Raw genomic sequence first — 21,605 nt, 5'->3', positions numbered from 1 at the left:
CAACTTTGGATTTAGGCTTAGGTCATGATCTCATGGTTTGTGGGTTTGAGCCCCTCATCAGGCTGTACATTGATAGCAGAGAGCCTGCTTGGGATTCTCTCTCTCCCTCTCTGCTCCTTCCCCACTTGCACACTCTTCTCTCTCTCTCTCTGTGTCTCTCTAAATAAATAAATAAAGTCATTTAAAAAAGAAGAGAAACTAATATTTAATGGGAACTTATTATGTGCTGATAGAGGACTAAGTACATACATCGCATTTAATCCTCAGAAAAGGTGGTTTCTGTCATTATAGTTCTGTATTACCATGTTCACTTAAAAATCAAGGATTAGAAGTTAAGTAACTCACCTAAGGTTCACATAAATAGTAAATAATCTGGGGTTTGAGCCCAGGTGGTTTGCCTCCACGAGTTGGGCTCTTAACAACTATGTCATAGTGTTTCCTGTGATGAAAGTGATTCTGCTAACAATCTAAATATTAATAGCTAACGTTTACTTACTGTATTCCAGCTGAAATAGAATTATTCAGTCCTTATAACAAGTGTGTAAGTTTAGTACTATTATTATTCCTCATTTGCAGTTGACGAGGCTAAGGCACAGTGATGTAACTAAAATACTGCCTCTTTAAATTTTTGTCCTGTCTGCTTCATTATTGCTCATGCTTTCTCATGTGTAGGTCAACAATGATATCATTATTGTCATTATTTAAAAATATATCTACTTGGATCTCTGCTAATTTTTATTTGTGAATCAAACTATCAGTTCTCTATTAAGTTTTCTATTGAGCTGTCAATCACACTGTCAAGTAACGTCTGTGGGGAGATGGCAAAAGCTAACCTAACTTCTGTGTGAACAGGTGAGCTACACCTTTTTAAATTAGCTTCTTCATGCATTGGTGTGGAAAAAGAGGAAGACCACTTAGGGGCTGTTCAGTCCATCTGTGCTCCTAGTTATTCACTCGCCAGTCCCTCTGGAACTTCAGAGCTGCCTTGAGTTTACCTTTGCTAGTCTTTCTCTTCTTTTCTTTCCTTTTCTCATCTTTTCTTTCTTCCTCTCTCCCTTCCCCCCTTTCCTCCCTCCCTCCCTCCATGTCTCTCCTCTTTTCTCTTTCTTTCTTTCTTTCTTTCTCTCTTTCTTTCTTTCTTTCTTTCTTTCTTTCTTTCTTTCTCTCTTTCTACATCAAGGCAGCAAAAGAAGGCCTGTATGTGGAAGTAAAAAGGCCACAACTATAAAACTGTCCTTCAGCCCATCCCTTGTCATTTCTAGTCCATGACACAGTTTATCTCACACTGAAACCAAACCAGCCACTGTCCCCCAAAAGATCCTCAATAATGTTGCATTAATTGCTGAGAGCTGTCAGCCTTCCCTTCTTTCTTGTGGCATCTTCAGTGTTGCTTTGGATGAGGAAGCAGCAGGCTATGTTAGTCAGTCATCTTTTGAAGAACCAAGAATACACTCATTTGGAAGCTTCATCAAAGCAAAATACAAATCTCTAACATTTACTTAAAACATTGGCAGTAATTCTGTCTCATAAGAAGTAAAAATGAACTAAGGAATAATACCTACATGGAGACATTTTATAGAGAATCTCAGAAGGATTTCCCGGTTTCTTAAATGTGAAGAGAAAAACATGGGAGAAAAACATTGTTGGATTTACACAATAAGTAGAAAGTGTTACAAGTCTGTCCACTTAACATATATTTCAAGATTTCCAAAATCAGTTCATTTTCTTGAAAATTGGGATAGAGGACTTATATCAAATACAAAATGAATTACACTAAAGAAAACTACATCATGATAACAGACTTAAGATAATCCATTTGAAAGAATGCTTTTGCCCTGATCCCAATATATTTAGGTGTTCTGTTTATATTTTAATAGGTTCAAAATACTACCTGAAGTTCTGTATCACATCCCCACACTTGAAACAATTTTGATTAGTAACAATCAGGTTGGATCTGTGGACCCTCAGAAAATGAAGGCAATGGAAAAGCTGATCACATTGGACCTTCAAAATAATGACCTACTTCAGATTCCACCAGAGCTTGGTAATTGTGTGAACTTAAGGTAGCTACACCATTCTACTAGAGTTTTCCATTGATTTTATTGATTTGTAAGGATTTTTTTTTCTCTCTTATTGAGGTACTTTTGTAGGACAGTTGAAGTAAAAAAAGATTGACGTTGTATTAAAAATAACAGGTAACAAAATCCAGAATACCAATTGTGCTTTTCAGGTTTTAGCAAATATAATTTTTTTTAGCTTTGCTTATATGGTATAATATAGTGTAGTTACTGTTTTCTGATACTTTTGTCATCACTATATATATGTCTAACTTGAAACTCCACTGTGTAAAAATGTCAGTTGTGCAGGTAAGGTTTTTCAGAATCTGTTACAGACTGTCACCATGTATTTCAAGCCCAGCATGGTCTTCCTTATTCTTTGTGTTAGCTGTTACCTTAGTCTCAAATGCCTTTACCCTGCTTTTATCAGCAATCAACCTAAGTATCATCTTTGAAAACTTTCTCGCTTCTCCAAGCAGTTAGTCCCTCCTCTGATTTTCCATCCTGATTTGTTTGGACTCATTTATACCATTTCTTTTACCTCCTTTAGAAAAGAGTTGTCCCAGTGCCTAGAACACAGTAAGCACCCAATAAGTGCTGGTTAAATAAATGGAAAGTGAGTTTGAGATGTCAACAGAAAGCCAAGTGCTTAAGCAGAATGTTTCAGAAGTAATTTATTGAAACTGATGATGGCTTGGCATATTTTACTAGGACACCCTGACATCTGCTTTGGTACCTCGTATTAGTGAATGTAAGAGTAAAATACTGTTGGTTCTTGTCATTTGCAGTAGTTTGTATTCTATAAAGTCTCTGTGAACACCAAATTCGTGAAAACTGAGCCATTTCTGCTGGGGAAGTATCGAGTTAGGTTCTTTTGAGCCTCTGGTCACATTTTCATGAACCAGTCAATACATAATCTTGTTCTCTGTGTGTTTCTGTATTTCATGTTATTTATTCATTAACATTTAACTATGGCCAAATAATACTATAATTCATGCCTGAATGAAGCTTATCTGACATGTATTTTCTCTGTAAGGCACACGATAGTCTTCTTGTGTTTAGGGAAACTAGACAACACTTGAGCCCTTACTTGGCAGGCCAATTTTAAACAGTGAGATCACCAACACAAAGTACAAAAATGCAAAAAATGTTTTACTAACTAGACCACAGAAAGGACACTTGATTACAGTATGAGAACTGACACAAGAAGGGAGAACATCACCTGTTTAACCTCAGCTGAGAATGTGCTTATTGATTGACTCAAATTTCTTGCTGCCCTGTGCAATATCCAAAAATGACCTCGAAAGTGCCATGAGTATTGATTTGGGGTTACTAATAAATTTTGATGATAGGCAAGTTAGTGCATAAGGAGTCTGTGAATAAGGAGGATTGACTGTAATGAACTCCTTTCTATAAATTAAGAAAACAGCCTTTAAAAGAATCCCCATGGACCATAGAAATACTGAAGATGTAATTTAGATCTACTGTATAATAAGGTGTGAATCGTTTGACTTTATTTACACACCTAAGTTTGAAAATTAAAATAAAAGTCTCTTTATTTTATAATTTATTTCATTAGTTATATAAAGAAACAAATCAAACAGCACTCAAATCTCAAATTAAACCTCATTTCAGAACATGTGAATAGATTTTGTGTGTGTATCTGGTCAAGGGAGGTGGAGAGCAGACACGTGTTAATGTTTCTCAGGGTGGAGGTGGGATATGTGGATTTTATTATAGTCCTTGGTATGAGTACTTGTCAGTATGCTCATTCTAATGTGTAAATATAATTGAACCATGTCGTATATGATCATTATAAGATTGAGAAGAGGATGGGTAAAATGGGGGTTCCTGTCACAGCTCCTCTGTTTAGTAGCTGAATGATCTTGGATATGTCTTTCTTACTCCTCAGGATTTATGCTTCCTTATCTATTAGATAGGAATATTAATGCTGTCTAGATCATAGGGTTGTAATATGATTAAGAGAGTCAGTGAATATAAATTACTCAACACAATACCTTTCATATAATAAGTGTTCAGTTAATGTTGTTTGGGTTATTATTGTAGTTCTAATTCCAACTATTGAAATGCTTAGATTTGAAAAGGGACAAGTAGAAAATAATACACACATTTTATTTATAAAGTTGCAAATGAAGTTAGAATAAAAGCCTTCCTAATGGAAAATGTTGAAATTCTTAATTCTCTCTTTTGTTTAGAACATTACTGCTAGATGGAAATCCATTCCGTGTTCCTCGAGCAGCCATATTAATGAAAGGAACAGCTGCTATTCTGGAATATTTGAGAGACCGGATTCCTACTTAAATTGGAGTTGTTGTATAATCTTGATCATGTTCATTCTTAGACTTCTTAACATTGATAAGTAATGTTTTTCTAAGGTATCGTGTGCATTTATAATTGTGATAACCGCATACAGTGTTAATGCATTTATTCTGATTGTTTTGCATAAGATTTATCTTACTTTCATTCCTTATAAGATAGCAGTTTCTTCAGATGTGAATTTTTATTTAATGTAGTTTAATATTTTTATAATGATAAAGCATTTTTGTAGAAGTGGGTTTTTTCTCCCCATTTCTCATTGTGTTACATATAATGTGACCAATGAATTTGAATATGACCATCTAATTTCTACCTTTTTGTTAGATATAAAATTGGATTGAATTTTATTCAAAACTGTTCTTTGGTGTTTAAAAAAATGACTTTTTCTTACCCATGATAAGACTTATGTGATACGGTTAGTCTTGGTATAAGTTTTAAATTAATATTCACTGTCTTGTTTTTGTTTTAATCTAGTTGAAATGTTTCTTTTCTAGCCTTTTCCCCATATCTTATGAAACCATTTTGTCAGAAATGCTACATGAAGTGTAGTTACTGGTAGAGAAAACAGTAAAAGTGTTATAATTTTTCTCACAATTTTGAATTTAAAACTTGCAATGAAATGCATGTATTAATATACAGTATGTCTATTTTTTATGATATCTTGGTAATAAGTTTCCTTACAATAATCTAGTACTTCTGGATTCGAGAAATTTAAAGAGATTGGATCTGCATATTTTTATCTTCCAAGTATGAGTGTTTAAAAATAACTTTTGTTCTTTTTAAAGTCCTGAAGACCTTATTTTATTAATTCTATAGTTACCAGCAGCAGAAAATAACTAACAACATATACTGCAATGAAATCTTGACCTGTACTTTCTTAAATACTTACTTAGCAGGTATTTGTACACATAACCTACTCTTTTGGTGTGTTCTAACCCAACCTTGTGCATTTTTTTTATTTCCAGAGCCTTACTTTTCAAATTTGCTTCTAATCTTCATAAGACTGAACCTATAGTTAATGTGGTAATTTTCTGAAAGGGAATTTGTTATAGGTTAACTTGATTTAGTAAAAAATAAAATATAAACATTTTTACTTACACCAAAAATACCAGAAGTAGGCTGATCAGTCATTATGAAACTTACCATGTGAATCTATTAAGTAGCCAATCAACAGAATGTCTATTAATTTATATAGACAGGTATGTAGGTAGCTAGCTAGCTTTTGAGTGATTGTGGCATGCTCATATTATGGGAAAAAAAAAAACAAACCAAAACATTGCCAATAAGGATAAATAGCTACATGTCCGTAATAAAAGTTACATTTTTCAAATATTGCTTATAATGGTTATGTTTTTGGTTTAAAAGAAACATGCCTTTTTCACAACTGTGTGGCTAAGAAATCGGCTTTGATATTAAACAAAAGACACTTTACAATAAGGTGACATTTTATTATTTATACAATAAAGAGACTTTTATGTTATTCAAAACACATTTTTAAATACTGAAAAAGTTGAGTACACCAAAGCCGAAAAATGGCTCTGCTATACACTGCACAGCATTATTTTAGTCCCTGTATTTTGTATCTGTACAGAAAGCATCTTCAAAATGCATTCTAATCACATTGTACACCTTTACCAATTAGTGTCAGTACATAAAATAAACTGGAGAATACAGCTTGCATTTGCAAATTAACTGACAAAGTAATTAATTTCACTGATTCAGTAAATTTAAAATATAGATTCATAGGACTCCTTTGCACATAAAATGAAGCAGCTTTCAAGGTCATTATGGTCTTATACTGCAAAAGAAAAAAACCATTAAGTACATTCACAATCTATGTTAATAAAGTAGTAAATATGTCTTCATTCAGTTTTTATTTACATCAATATGTAGTTCAACTAAAAAGTACTGTTAATTGTGATACAGTTTGTTAACACATACAAAAATGACAACTTTTTATATATAATTTAAGCTCAAAATCACAATTATCTCAAAATATTAATTACAATACAGCCATTTCAATTAAACATGTCATGATTTAATTGTTTTTTATAAAATGGTAAAATTTGTTATTAAAGTAAGCAATTTGTTTTGAATTGGCTACAGTTCACCCATGTAGAAAACCTTAAATGTTAAGAGGTGTTTCCTGCCCCTCCCACCCGAATTTGTATACAGCCACCTAGCCTAGCAAAGAGACAGAAAAGGCCCCAATTTATAAAGATTAAGCCTCTTTTGCTATACTGCTGTGGCTTGTTGCTTCTTCCATAAAAGCTTTACAAGGGGAGTGTCAATAAACTATGCAATGAAATGCATGCATTAATATACAATATGTCTATGTAAAATGTTAGTGTTCACCAGTGCACATTAAAATGTTCACAAAGACTGCAAAAGAAGTCATAAAGAAGCATTTATAAAGATCTACCAGTTGCAAACTGTGAACCTGAAAACTACTTGATAACGTAATGAAATTTCTTTGAAAACAGATCCCAATTCTCTGGCTAAAGGAATTCTAGTTACTTGGCCTTAAGATGTCACTGTTGTGCTGCACATATGGTAGTGAAGTCAGATGTTGAAAAAGAATGAGTCTAGAGACTGTCTTCATCTTACTAAAATAGTGGCCCAGTGTTGCATCACTGCATGGGAATTTTTCTTAAACCTACGAAAGAGTGAAATATTTCACTTGCTGATTATATGCTCTCAAAGGAAAAATGGACAGTTTATATGTGTGTGCATGTGTTTAGCATATGGAAAAATATTAATATAAATAGGTAGAATTAGAACTTTTTTACATAGTAATAAAAGGATTGTATCCCTCTAAGTAACTAAGGTCCAAAGTAATCAATTGTCAAGTAGTTTAGGAATGAAAGAATAATTTTCATGGGTACTTAAAATTCTAAAAACCTGTATCTAGTATCCTTTTACTTATAATTCTTTACAGACCGATTAAAAGTCTAGCACTGTCTATTTAGAATTGCTGCTGTTAATATTTCTTTTCTGAGTAGAAAGAGACCATAGTTCACCTTATGTTTTACTTATATGCAGCTGGGTGGGGAGGGTGCCCTTAGGTGGTTATACAGTGGGAAAATGAAACTATAGTACTTGCAGCCTTACTTTTGCAAGGTTATTTGAGATGGTCTTTGAAATTTGCAAACAATTTAGTAGATTCACCTCCGATTTTTTAACTAGGAAAAAATTGCTCTTTTATATGAGGACAGTGCCATTGTCCTTAAGCTTCCTTTAGTCCCTTCTCTATGCTGAGTACAAAGAGAAACTTGACTGGCTTTGAGACAAAAATATCCAGCTTATCTGCCTATCAATTATCTTTCTCTTCATTTCAAACAGAAAACAGTAAGGCTTGTGTTTTCAAGGAGAAAAATGTAGTTGAGGGTGTTAAAGGGAAACACCTAAACATCATAAAGCGGTATAAAACATTTATTGCATTCCATTGACACTAGGTGTCATCAAAGCTAAAACCAAATTACCAGAGTAAAACTTAACAGACAACACTACGCACTGCCCTGAACAGATGCCGTTTCCACATTCAAGACCAGTAAGAGTCCTCTGCAAGGAAAGACTACAAGTATTGAATATGGAATTGATTCTGGCACTACATTCTGAAAACTAATGATCATTCTAACAAATATGGAACTGTTTTATGTTCTATCTGCCTGAGACTTGCAACTTGGTTTTCCTGTGGACTTTCCAAAAAATTACATAAGATTTCCTGACTAAATAAGAGATGTTCTTTAGTAGAGTGCTGGGGAAGGGGAAGAGAGATGGAAAGATACAAAGAGTTATAATATGATTGCTTTTGTCCATTCATCAAATACCTTCATTAATCTAGCTATCATAAAAGTCAGTTGACCTGCATACCTGGGCATTAATCTCATTGCTTTACCTGTGCAAAACAAGTGTGCAAAGAAAAACACCTACATATGTGTGTCTATACAAAGACACAAAACCTGAGTCACAATAAAAAGTTTTTAATATAAGAAAACTTTTCTTAATGTAGGAAAATAACCTTTAAAGGGCCAAAAATACCTTTGTACAATATTATCAGCTGACTTGAAAACTTCAATGTGCTTAAGTATCACATATTTTATAAGACCCAACGAAAAAAGAGATCACTTACATTTGATAATTTTCTTAAGTATAGATACCCACATTTTTACTTCTAACATCTATTTTCATTCCCCTGAATTCATTAACTTTTCAAAAAATAAATAAAAAGCACATTCAGCATGAGGACTGTTTAATTTCTGATGAACAATTCCTGATTTTTTTCTAAATATTGAGGACATAGGAGATTTGGGGTTGCTAGGCATATAACTAACTGCCAACCCATAGTGGAATTCTAAAATTCAAAACAAAATATAATCTGTTATTAAGAGAAACATTACTTGGAAAAATATTTTGTAGATGCAGTTGGGCCAAAGTCTGTGTAAAGCTATTCTCTCATTTGCAGGCTCCCTCCCTTTCTGCAGACAGTTAACTCAAAAACTCCTTTTTTCTCTATGCTCCATTTCCTTAGCTTTCGATGGTTTTCTTACCTTTTCCCTACTCGAACCCTGAATTGTGCCAGCTGAAGCTCCCTTGCCCACATTCAGCCACCAGTTACAATGTTTTCTTTACTCATCTACATCTTTGTTATCTCTTCCTCTTCCTCAGGAGCTCCGTTCTCTGGGATGACTCCTTGGCTTCCCCTCATGTGCCACTAACTAGTCGGTTAGGAGAAAATCTGTTTAAATGTCCCCATCCCTAACATTAGACACTGACCTAAGGCTCGATTCAGGACATACTTATTCCCCGGTCTGTATACATCCTAGATGCATACTGAGGATATTTTGTAGAAAAATGAGTGCAAGTTGCTTCTCCCATGTTGCCTCCAAATGGCCACTGCCATCAACTATACATTTATGTCAGTTAAGTTACTGACACTTAGAAGAGGAAGCCATCTGAACAAAAAGGTTCAATCCTTGCATCTCTAGTTGGTTGGGGGGCGGGGGGCGCTTTGAATACTCGTATCAAAAGGTGAAGGGATTCTGGGCCGTGGGTCTGGTTTGGGGATAGGTGGGAAATAAATGCAGTAGGGTAAGGGATTAGAGGCATTAGCCTAGGGAACTGTAGTCTCTTCCTGCCTTTTAGTATGACACTTGCCCGAGGATCACTAGAAGGATTTTGTATTGTGTGGAAGGCTAAAAGCAGAGTCACACTTTCTCTGCCAATAGACTCGTTACCATGGGAACCAATGCAGAAAAATGAAAATATGACAAGGAGCTGAGGATTAAATGTGGAGAAAATTGATAGGGAGTTGGTTTCTACATGGCAATTTGAGCACTGGGGATTTAAAGAAACAGGACATTCCTCGGGTGGTCAGACCAATGAAAATGGACAAAATGCTGTGTTGGTAGCTGATCCTGGAGGCTGAGATGTGGGGGGATGCGGGGGAGAAGGCAGTAAGCATGTTGTAGTTTGGACAAGGGGGACTTAAATCCAGTCCCATCCCTGGTGAGGTTAAACTCGTCAGTCCAAACGTCAAGTTAACCATATGATCAAAGCTACCCTCAAAAGGCATATCCATGCTTAACCTGAAAAATAAAAGCAGATTGCCATAACAATTTTCTTCTTGCCTTTCCAAAGCCAGGACAATCTACCTGACGGAAGTATTGCACACCTAATATATTATTGCTTGAAACACATTCCTGAATATTAAAAAAAAAAAAAAAAATCACAACTTTAAATTTGTGGTTGCCATCCCCCAACAAGCAGCTACTATAACCTAGAATTTAAATTAGTTTTTCATTAAGGAAATAATTATTTCACTTCATCCGATACAAGTCCTCTCTATGTATATGCCTCTGTCATTCTGGAGTTGATCATAAACTGATCAAACCAGACTCTAGGATTCCAGGGCAATCTTCAACCAGGACTTGAAGCATCCACCTAATCTGAGGAAGGCAGACGTACACATTGTACTTTCAGAGGTTCTAGGGAAACTGCACCATTGTGTCCCTTAAGCTTCCCAAAAGGCTATTTTCTGAAATCCAACGATTAATGCCTCGTTCCTGTGACTTAAGCTTTTGGCCCATATTTAAATGCAGTTGTCCTGAGGAGATGAGGGAAAGTCACAGTGTAGATGACTCGATTGGATCCTTCCCGGAAAGCTAATTTTCAAGTGGTAGTGACACCCTTCCCCTGACCCGCCCTCCCAACACACACACATTAAAAACTAGAAACACCATCCAGTAAGTAGGAGGCAAGCCATTGTTGGATAGCTGTCTTTAGGGTACATCTAATTGCAAATGGTCTGGATAAAATATGATCTTTGCACAGTGCTAAGTACACTGGAGATAGATTTTACTAGAAATGTTTATTTATTTACTAATGATTTACTGTTCTGTGTGAGTTTCTTACTGAAGCCTCTGATAATCTCAGCAATGGGTTCTTGAAATGCCAAAAGCCCATTAATTTCTGTTTTCTCAAGAGTTCTTGGAGAATTCTGAAATCCAATAAAATGCCTGAATTTTCCTCCACTTGCAGAGTTGGAGGCAAACTTGATAAACAGAGATTTGAGTACAGTGATCTTGCTTACGCTAAAATAATTTCTGATATAAATATTCCAGTGAATTTCAGGATTGGAGACATCTATGGTTGGTTTTTGCAGGGAGGGGGCATTACAATGACCTGACACAGGACTAATCTTTACAGTCACATGCAGGACTGGTTTGTACGAGGGACAGACAGGTAAGCACATCTCTTTCTGAGGTGAACAAAGCATAACAGGGCCTTCACAAGCAGCTATGCCTTTGAATTTGACATGTCATAAATACAACACTGCTTCTTTTCATTTCTAATATGGTCTCTGAAATCAGGCAGCAGATGCCTGGAGGAATACTAACTGTTCTGGATTAAACTAAAACGATTCGCTTTTTCTGTGACTTTGTACTGATTGTCTCACTGGGAGATCTTATCTTAGACAAACTTCAGCTCCTCCAGGCTGGGAGGCCACCTCTGACGCTCTTGTATTTAATAGTTTTACCACATCCATTCATTCTTGAGCCAATTTAAAAAACTGTCCTAACAAATGTCATGATGTATTGAGAATTTAAATTTGATGCCTTCAAATATTTTAATCAGTTTGGTTTTTCCTCTCCATCTTCTTTGAGGTTGTGTAAGTGATTCCCTGCTCTATCACGAATGCTAAGGAGTTAGAGACACAGCTTTTACAGAGTTTCCTCTAGTTTTGCATACAGTTGAGTATACAGTTCACAAAAGAACCACTCTTGCCAATATTAGGACTTGTATTGCTTTCATCTCTCACAACAGTTTGGAAGTATAAAAGCTGTCTTATGGGTGGAATGATGATATTTGCATAGTAGGAATGTGAGGAATAAGTCTAGAGTACAGCATGCAGACTGTAGCTGATAAAATCATATTAAATACTGGAGACCACCTAAAAGGTAGATTTCAGGGGCTCTCACCAGACACACACAAAAAAGGTAGCTATGTGAGGAGATGAGTTAATTAGCTTGACGGTAGTATAATTCGCCAACGTATTTGTATATTGAATCATCAAGTTGTACACCTCAAATACACAATTTTTATTAAAAACAAAAAAAACTAAAAAAGAAGAGCATCACACTCCATAGCTGTTAAATAAATAAACAGTTCAATGTAATAGTTAAAAAAAAAATGTGGCTTTTTCATGTTGGCCACTGAATATATGTGGATACCGGGCTTTTTCCAATACTTTTCAAACTTCATCTCCAGCACTATGTCCAAAGTGGTACTTGAGGATCAGAAACCCACTAACTAAGTATTGAAGACGCACTAACTCATAGCTGTAAGCATGCTTCACAATCCATTGCATAGTTTTAATAAACATATATTTTCTAAGACAGTGCACAGACACTAAATTGCTCTAAGGTAAAACCCACCACTTCGTCTCCAAATGGCAACTAATTTTCCAGACCATGGTTGAACTCATATACTTTTTGAACCCACCTTGATTATATAGTTGCTGTTCTACCTCTAGGCTCAATCTAACCAGAGTAAAATAAATAAAAGCCTTCACGTTAACCTCAAAGGACAAACAAAAATGCTGGGATTTTGTTGGATGTAAAACCGTATCTCTCTTTCTCTTGCCAATGTAGTAGTCACTGACAAGATTTTTCCCTCAGAATATAACTTACGGGAATTTAGATGGCTGCCACAGCTGAGTGCTTAGAGATGTTGCCGGGTGAAATTGCCGATGCTGAAGGACCTTAGAGAAGGGTCTGGGGATGGGCCCCATAGCACCTCAGCTGTCTATCTCTCTGGACAGCGCGCATCTGTATCTGCTAGTCACTCTGTCCAGCCACTCTCTGGTTTTTTGCTTCCTAGAAAATTTCATTATAGGTGCTCTTCAAGTTGCTTTTCTTACTCAATTCTAATGAGTCCTGTTCTGTTCCTAAACACAAAGCATCCCCCTAATGGTGAGGTGTTTGCTAATAGTAAAGAGTGTGATCTTTTCCTTTATGTAAGTATATAAATATTTAGACTATGCAAGTCTACCAGAATTAATTGTGTTTAAAATACAAATGAAATACTTTAAAGCAAAATTTCAAGAGACAGCAAACGTTCACCATTCTATTCTCTCCTTTCTTCAGACTGATCTCTTCAAGCGGCACATTAGGCCTTTGTTGCCAAGCTTCAGTACTCTCTCTCTCCAGGAAAGAGGAGCTGCCATTGAGTCCTTCAGCCCCTCTGACTTTGGCCCTTAAGGGACAACCCCTTGGAAGGACAAAGCCAAGTGAAAGTGGAAAGCCAGAACTCAGCTAGCCTAGAGACTATCCCTCCCTGATATGGTTCATTCAAGAGGAGGACTACAGTTATTTCCATTAACCTGAGACGTCCTTTTTTGGAAAAGGATATCTATGAGGGACAGGAGCCTGCCTTCTTCCTAAGGAAATAGAAAAATATTCCTCATTCATATTATGTTAAAACAAAAAGGTGAAAGGAAGCATTCGCCATCTTATTAGAGGAGGAGAGAAGGTGATAATACACTGTGCTCCGTTCTCCCCTCATGTTTTGTACCTACACAGTACCATTTGTTAGACTTTCTGTGTCTGTTTCCCCACTACACTGTTTCTTGAGAGGGGGCACTGTGGCTTATTTATATCTCCCATTGTCCTCAAAATCCTTTGCTTGTCAATATTTGTTGATTAAATTGCATGTACAGCAAGACAAACTGTTTTAATTACTGATAACTTTTTTAAAAGAATAAACACATAGATTGTCCAGAGACCAAATCTTAGGGTGGTGCAGAGGAAGACTTAGAGAAAAATGCTTTAACAGCTCTTGAAGCTAGATCTGTTTCAATCCATACACAGACCTGGGTGAATGCTCTAAATATGGGTATATATTGTGAGGGTGTAGGTGAAGATGCTGTAGATATTTATGGAAAATTTAAAAAAAATAAAAGAAGTTATAGTATTTTACCTTTGAGTGGTTTATGATGATTTGGGTCCCTAGATCACAGGGATAGTAAATATCACTTTTCAGAAATAAGTGAAAACCTAAAAAATGATTGACTTGTGTGTGTGTATGTGTGTGTGTGCACGTGCGTGTGAGACACAGAGTCCCAAGTTTAAATTTCCCTGGGAAATGGCCACAAACCTATATCTATAATGTTTGCCAGCAGCCTTCATGGTTTTATAAAGAACATATCATAGGGATGGCCTGCTAGAGAAATCTGTCTTGATCATAACAAGGCTGTGTGATTCTATCAAGTGCAAAATACTTATTGCTAAGTTGAATGACACCACAAGTATGGCTGAAGAATTGTATTCAAAGACTAGTCTCCAAAGAAGGTTGAATGAATTCCCTAAGAGTGCACTGTATTAGTGGTTCTCGATTAGGGGGCCAGAAGGAAATGGTTTCCTCTGGAGGAAAACACCAGAGGATTTAAGTAGTTTTACATAGACTTCGGGAAAGAAGAACTTGTTTTCCTTCTATTTTTGCTTGGGGTTGGAAGAAGAAAAGATTAAATGGTTTTAAGAGAAACCATGAACCCACAAATAAATAGGACTGATGGAATTAGCAAAGGAGAGTCCCATACAAGGGTGCTGGCTAAGTTGTGAGGGTGAAGATATAATTAGCTTAGAAGCAGTAAACAGAAATATTTGGGTTTTAAAACTACGATCAAGCCATCAGATACTCTGAAGTTCCAAATATTTAAGAATCAAAACAGCTTGAGGACAATGTCACCCAAACTGCCAGAGGCTCTCTGTCTTCAATACCCAGACATTCTGACTGAAAGAAGGGAGGTGGGGGAGATTTTAAACTACCTTTGGAATCTGATTATCACTTAATGAGAAATCTTTTGAAATACATTCCTTATTCCCTTTATAATAAGGTACAATCTGATTATATTATGCTAATTACACAGATAAGTTAGGAGTTTATATTAGATGCCTAGCTACTGCCAGATATCAGCTGGAAATAAAGCCATACACAGATACATACATATTTGGGTTGAACTAGTTGTAGAACTGTGTAAGGAAGGCTATGCTAGGCACATTTACTTCTTGATGTTTAAGTTTTAGACAGCTCATTTAAAAACATGTATTTTAAATAATTTGTGGCAAATATCTTTCTACATATTTAGAATGAGCACATTGTAAGGAAGCTTATTACAATAATGGCAGATAGGCACAAAATATTTGGAAATCACAATGAGATTAGAGAATAACTATTAAAAAGGTGGATGTAATAATTAAACTGAACAATTGGGAATATCAAAACTTCAAATCACACATTCACTGAGGCTTAGAGAGAGCCCTATGATTGGGTCTCTTTATGATTGGGATACAAGCAGAAAGGTTTAGTAAAAAATATAGAAACTACTTAAACCCAAAGCTCTTCATTTGTTTTCTTATATTGTTTAAATTTAAAGCATTGTTTCAAATTAATTGTCTCAAAAGAGTATAGAAATGGGTGTTAAAAGTTTTATCAACAATTTATTAACACTTATTCACAGGTACATCAGCATAACAGGTATGAGAATGGACTGTTGAGAGTGGTAATCCAAACTAGAGAATTGCCAGGATTTGGATACAGAATATAGATATAAGGGCTCCATCTAGTGGCAGCTCTTCCTAACTGCAGACATGTTCCTAAAATGTATGTGGATCTGTGCAACTACAGATGAGGATAGTATATATCAGATTTGAATCCAGCAATTTAAACGGAGGGTCTTATTGGGATGAAACATATGTTTTGTTTCCTTTGCAGGGTGTGTTACTGAGGAAAGTGGTAGCCTATTCTCTGGAGGAATTTAAAAAAGCATTCATTCTTCCCAGAAGGTAGACAGATTAACCAGATCTTCTCAAGGTCCTTTTCTATCTTCTGATAGGACAATAATTTCCCTTGTTTTCCCTCAGAATTTGCTTATGGATATATTGTTTGATATTACGTTTTATTTCAGAAAATTTCCCTGTTATTTTTTTTTAAGGAGATAACTTTTGGTGATTTTCTTTATACTGAGAAGTTGCTTGTCCAAAAAATTATCCACTACATTATGAAAGTAGTTTCTAGAAACAAATAGCAATTAAATGAAATATAATTCTAATACATGCCTCAGTTTTTCATTTTGAATTCTTTCTACTTCTAGAAGAGTGGGAGGGAGGCCAGAAACCAAGGAGAGCTGAAAGATCACTCTACCAGCCAGGAGAGAGGGGAGGGGGGGAAGGGAATTCTGGAACTGTCTGAAGGAGGGGCATTGTCACCAACAGACTGGAGCGTGTGTCTAAATCTGAATGTGATTTCTGTCATCCAGTTTCTCTCTGTTCTTCTCTATCACTCTGTTACCTCCCTTCTTGCCCCTTTTTTCTCATTTTTATTTCCCTAATGTACTAATTTCTCTCCAACCAGCTCTCACGCCTGCTTTCACTCTTATTATTCTAAAATACTCTTACTTAAAATAGTTCAATTACTGTTACTATTTTGAAATATTCTTACTACTCTAAAATGTTACTCTATCAACTAATAATTTACTTTTCATTTTTCACTTCAATTGGTTCAAACAGACATTGGCATTCTTTTCCTCTATAAATATAGAAACACTGGGCTACAAGAGCAAAGCGTAGGTCTCTGGTGAGTTTGAGGCACCATACTCTTAAAGGAAATGATGATGATTGTTTCCTTCAATGTATATTTATGGTTTCTAGAATTTAAAAAGTCCTGAAAAGAAGCCATCATCAGCCAGCTAGCAAGTTCTCCTCATAGAATGAGGAGGTAGCAAGTTCCCCTCACACAAAGAGATTAAAAGACAGGCAGATGGAGTAATTAATATTATCTGTATAAGCAAAATAGTAGATGAGAAATGGATTTAACTTTGGGAAGATTTCACTCAATTCTGTAGTCAGTTTGTGTTGAAACTCAAATAGAAAAAGATGGGAAATAATTCTGAGAGAAAGCTAAGAAAGAAATGCTTTACTTAGAAGGAAATCAAGATCCTATGAGGTAATGAAGGAAATGTGGTTAGGAGCTTACCAACCTAGGGCTTTCCTCTCTTAGATGCTGTTTTTCTTTTTAGGGGCTACATTCTGCTTCCCCTCAAACCCTTAGATGAGGGAAGTATCTAATGAAGCTGATGCTAATGGCAGTATAAATAATTTTCTCTCTACTCTGATATCAACAGACCAGATTCTGACCTCTATAAAAGTTTGGCATGGGGCACGTGATTTTATCAAGTAATGCAGATTGTCTGTGATCTATCTAAATAGTTCATCATGTTAATGCTATAACTTTTGTGGCTTTTTTTGATAATTTTGGCTGGAGTATATGACATTTTCACTTTAGGGATACAGGTGGTGGAATCCATCCATGAAATGAGGCCAAAATGCAATGTGTAAACATTGTCAGAGTGAACTATGGTCAAAGGCCTCTGGACAGGCTCTTCCTTATTCTAGAACGGACAGCATGAGGCAGAAGTTAAATTTTAGAGCTAAAATAGGGTGGGGGACTCCTTCTTCCCAAGTACCTTTCCCTAATCCCATTCCCAACCCAACTCTTTACCATTCCCCATGCCTCCAAATTTTAAAAGTAGCTTGAGCAAAGTAATCTACCAAGTCGTAATGTACAGGGAGAAGAGCCTTAAAAGGGGGTCTAAAACCAGATCCAGCCATCTGTTTGTCTTCTCAGTTCACAGTCACATCACCTCTCTAGGACTTTGGGCCTCTGATAAAATGAGGAAACAGGACTTGATTATCTCTAAGATGTCTGTAAGGCCAAAACCATGGCTCTGTAAGTTCAACCTCATGCACTCATTTCTCTGAAATATTTCTGGAATCTATATGCATGACTTCTTCCAAGATGAGAAAAAAAAAAAAAACCCAAATAAATCAAAAGGATAGATGTTATATATTCCAATTCAATGGACAAAAGCCATTTCTTAAACTTTTTGGACAATGTTAAGGTCCTTAGAACACAGATAAGGGAAATTAAACACAATTGCTAACACGTGGAAGAGGAGCTTAAAAGGTCTTAGGAGAGGATCTGGAGGATTGGAGGGGAGGAAGATTAGATTAAAAGGGGGAATTAAAAAAAAAAAAAACACTAGAAACAAAAGACTAAGAATGGTGAATGAACTGAGAGTTAAGATTGTGTAAACTGGACATAAACTTCCCACTAAATTTAAAAATCCTGTCATCCATTTAATTATTGTATAGACATTTATTGAGCACCTACTATGCTTCTGAGTCTATGACAGGCACGAACGATCCATGGTAAGCACAACCAGATGTGCTGTCTGGAAGCTCTTCTGTCTAGAATGCCTCTTTTAAGTATTGTCTGATCCTTTCAAGGAGTTGATGGGAGAGAACGAACAAATACCAAATAGCTATGTGATAAGTGCTGTAGATAGAACAGAATGTGGTAAGTACTATAAAATATGCAAAAAAATTAATAAGACCTTATTATCATAGGGAAGAGAAATTTCTTCCAGTTAAGATCAGGTAAAGTTTTATGATGGTGGTGATGCTTGAGCTGGATATAATTTTGATAATTTAGAAAGGGAATGGGAAGAGGAAGACATCACAGTGGAGGGACCAGTGTGGGTAAAGGCAGAGGTTGAAAATCACAGGGAATACTCAGGGAAAGGTAAGGATTTCTAGGTGTCTACATCACTGGTTATGTATAGTTAAGGTGAAGAAAAAACCAACAATTCTTAGATTCAGAGGAATCAGATTTCCTTGGAAGAATTAATAGATTCTATGATATGTAAATATGTATGATCTAACCTCACGCAAAGTCATGGGGCGGAATGAACAGCCTTCAGCGAAAATGTCCCTCACCCCACTGAAGGAAGTGAAGTAAACAAACAGGAAATGCAGCTGCTGAATGAATATTCACTTCATTGCATTTCTGAGTGTATCATTCTAACATTGGATAATCAGGACTCCCATGCTCCCCAATAGTCGGTAAGAGGCAGTGGTCATAGGAGCAACCCTTTGGGGACACAACACAGAAGAAACTCTTCAATCCAACAGTCCTTGTCTTTTAAAGTACTGGCTTCCATCTCCTTCCCCGAACATGTCAGGGGCCTATAGACACAGTGCTGTTGAGGAGCACCATCTTTCACTATGTTCTCTCTCTTCTTTAGAACGAACAAACTGGCAAAATTCTCTTCCACGGATTCAAGGGACTCTGGTTGCTACTTATCTTGTCCAGTAAGGTCTCTTCTCTTGTCACTTCTAGCCTATCAAATCTTGCCCTAAATCTTGGCAAACATTGATAATGGCCTCCCAAAGGCCATAAGACCCTGTAGGGAGACCTATGTGTAGCTCCAAATGGAACAACCATGCTCAAACCCAAGAGAGATTTGACTAGATAAAGATGCTACTTCCTTTTGCTATACACAGGTTGAGGGCAGGGACAAAGGGACTCACCACATTGCCTTGTACTGTCTTTTTTTCTGGAAGCTCTCTCATCTTCCCACTTGGTTGTGAGACTCTGTGCAGAGGAGACCATGTTGTATCCCTTGCAGAGCCTGGTCTATAGTTGATGCTCCACAAATAGTTGTAAACATTGCACTTAATGTTTTCATTATATTCACCAATAAAATGCCCATATTTTGAATTTTGAATGACATACCTTAAACTTCTGAGATTCAGCTATAGTAATTGTTTTCCTGTGGAGGAAATATGGATTTTCCTGATGAAAATAAGTCTGTGTAAGATATTTTAATCCAGGTATAGAGATACCTGACTATACACTGCTTACACATGTTAAAGATGGGGGGAAAAAAAAACTAGCACAAATAATACAATTGTGCAACAGTGATAGTTTAAGTATATATATATATATATATATACCTTTCAAACTAGAGAAAGATTGGATCATTTATTTAACTTTTACTCAACACTCGTTCCCACACTCATTGAAAATTATGGTAGGTTTGAAAATAATATTTGTAAAAATTTGACCCATGGCTTTTTCTTTGGGTCAGGCCTACATTGGTTCTGATACCAGACTATTAAGAGTCACAGGATTTCAGTGCGTTTTACATAAACACTGTCAGGATTTCACAATCTTCCACTCTTTAGGTACGGCAATTAATAATATTAGGCAAAAAAAAAAAAGTGTTTTGTAGCATAATTTGGGGAGATACTGGTACAGCTTCAGAGATATCCTTATCTGTGCCTGTCTTACATCCAGTTCCATTTCTTGCTTAGTGCTCAGTGAGTTGTTACCAAGTGTGAGCTTACTGTCCTACAACAAAATCCAACAAGGGAAACTAGCAGATGAAGTAATGCTTCTAAAGCTGGAACCAGCGTATTATTTCCCTTCCCTTTCAGTTTTCTCTCTTTACTTCCCCTGGAACTGCTCTTTGGGAAGATTATGACAATCACATTGTTAAAAGTCCAGGGGAGTCAATATTCCTAGATTTTCATTTATTCCTTTTAATCAAACATCAGAAATCTCTGGCTTCTCCAAAATAGAAGGCTTGCAATCTATATCCTCACAAGAGAATGTTTCCAAACCATTCTCTTGCAGAGAGTGTCAAAGGTGAGGAAGATTGGAACCTGTCCCACTAGCAATCAGCTGGCAGGCTTAGAAAGAGTCCTCAATATGGTAAAATTCAACACTTAAAAAACAGAAGTGGAAACACGGTTCTATTAAGGCATTGTCACCCTTGCTCTTGAACACACAGTTTGTTGTCAGAGACAGAAGTGTTCCACCTTTGCACCTTGGTTAATGCTACTAATCCAGGTTCCTTGATCACCCAAGAAAGTTCTTCCCAAGCTGGAAGCTGGAACCATCAGTAGATACTCAAGTGTCTCCAAACAATTAGAACTTTAAGGGGCCCTCTTAGTCTTGTGTCAACAGGATGGAAGCAGCCGGCCACTGCCTTTGGAACATCATGGGGAGTTAGAGGGATGAATCTATAGCAGCAATAGCAGCAATGAAGAGAGGTCAGTTTTACATACTAGAAACAGAAATGACCCCGAAAGTTTCCAAATATAACTAGAAAACTTGACTGCATCTGCTTTGACTTTTGTAGAGTGGGATGTTTCAGAAAATACATTCTCTGAAATGTTTAGATCAAATGAAGCTGAAAGGCTGCATTGGAGAGCTGACACCCAGGATCTCCTATAATATTAACCCACACGCTTTCTATGCACATCCTTTTTTCCACAGCCCATGTTCTATTATCTTTCTATAATGTATACTTGGGTGATGGTCTTACTGAGTGATGGGGAAACATTCTGGGCCAAGGCAAGATGCTTTTCTTAGTGGAAAGCAGTTGTATTGCTTGGGAAAAAAGGTTCATGCAGGTGATCTCACATCTGAAGATTTCCCCCCAATAACCAGATGACCAGATAACTACAACCATAAGAGAGGGCACATCACCAACCCAGTGTTTGAACATTTTATTGAGCCTCACAAAGATTTAGCATTGCTGTGAGAGGAATTTTACTGGAAACTCAACCCTGCTCTTCTTGATACTACGTAAAGGACCCATCTTCCTAACTTATTGAATTTCATTATTTGCATAACTTTTTACTGACCTAGTGTTTTAATAAACCTGCTATTTGGTCAGTATATCAGGAGTCAGTCAAACATATTGTCTGGTTGAATTCACCAAAGGCTTAGAGTAATAGTCTTGTACCAACATGCCGACATGGTGGTTTATCTGGTTATGTTGTATTGTTGCCTCTTGATAAC

The 21,605-nt window shown here is 36.4% G+C and overlaps 1 protein-coding gene across 3 annotated transcripts in view; it reads left to right on the top strand.

Annotated features, from left to right (window-relative positions):
- Positions 1–13,832, top strand: part of LRRC40 (leucine rich repeat containing 40) — a 55,022-nt gene extending 41,190 nt beyond the window's left edge. Inside the window, exons 14-16 of one of the 3 annotated variants that reach the window (XR_006221584.1) lie at positions 1,878–2,063; positions 4,274–4,453; positions 13,043–13,832. Coding sequence is in view for 2 of the 3 variants with exons in the window: in XM_007089809.3 (XP_007089871.2) it covers positions 1,878–2,063; positions 4,274–4,379 (292 nt within the window). In the remaining variant the exon portion in view is untranslated. Of the gene's footprint in view, positions 1–1,877; positions 2,064–4,273; positions 5,725–13,042 lie in introns of those variants that run through there. The other 2 variants (XM_007089809.3, XM_042997551.1) reach the window with 2 other exon arrangements.
- Positions 13,833–21,605: the final 7,773 nt, after the last annotated feature.

This window comes from Panthera tigris, chromosome C1 (assembly GCF_018350195.1).
Source record: "Panthera tigris isolate Pti1 chromosome C1, P.tigris_Pti1_mat1.1, whole genome shotgun sequence".
Taxonomy (NCBI): Eukaryota; Metazoa; Chordata; class Mammalia; order Carnivora; family Felidae; genus Panthera; species Panthera tigris.
The sequence above is the reverse complement of the archived record's forward strand: the minus strand, read 5'-3'. Positions and strand labels throughout refer to the sequence as shown.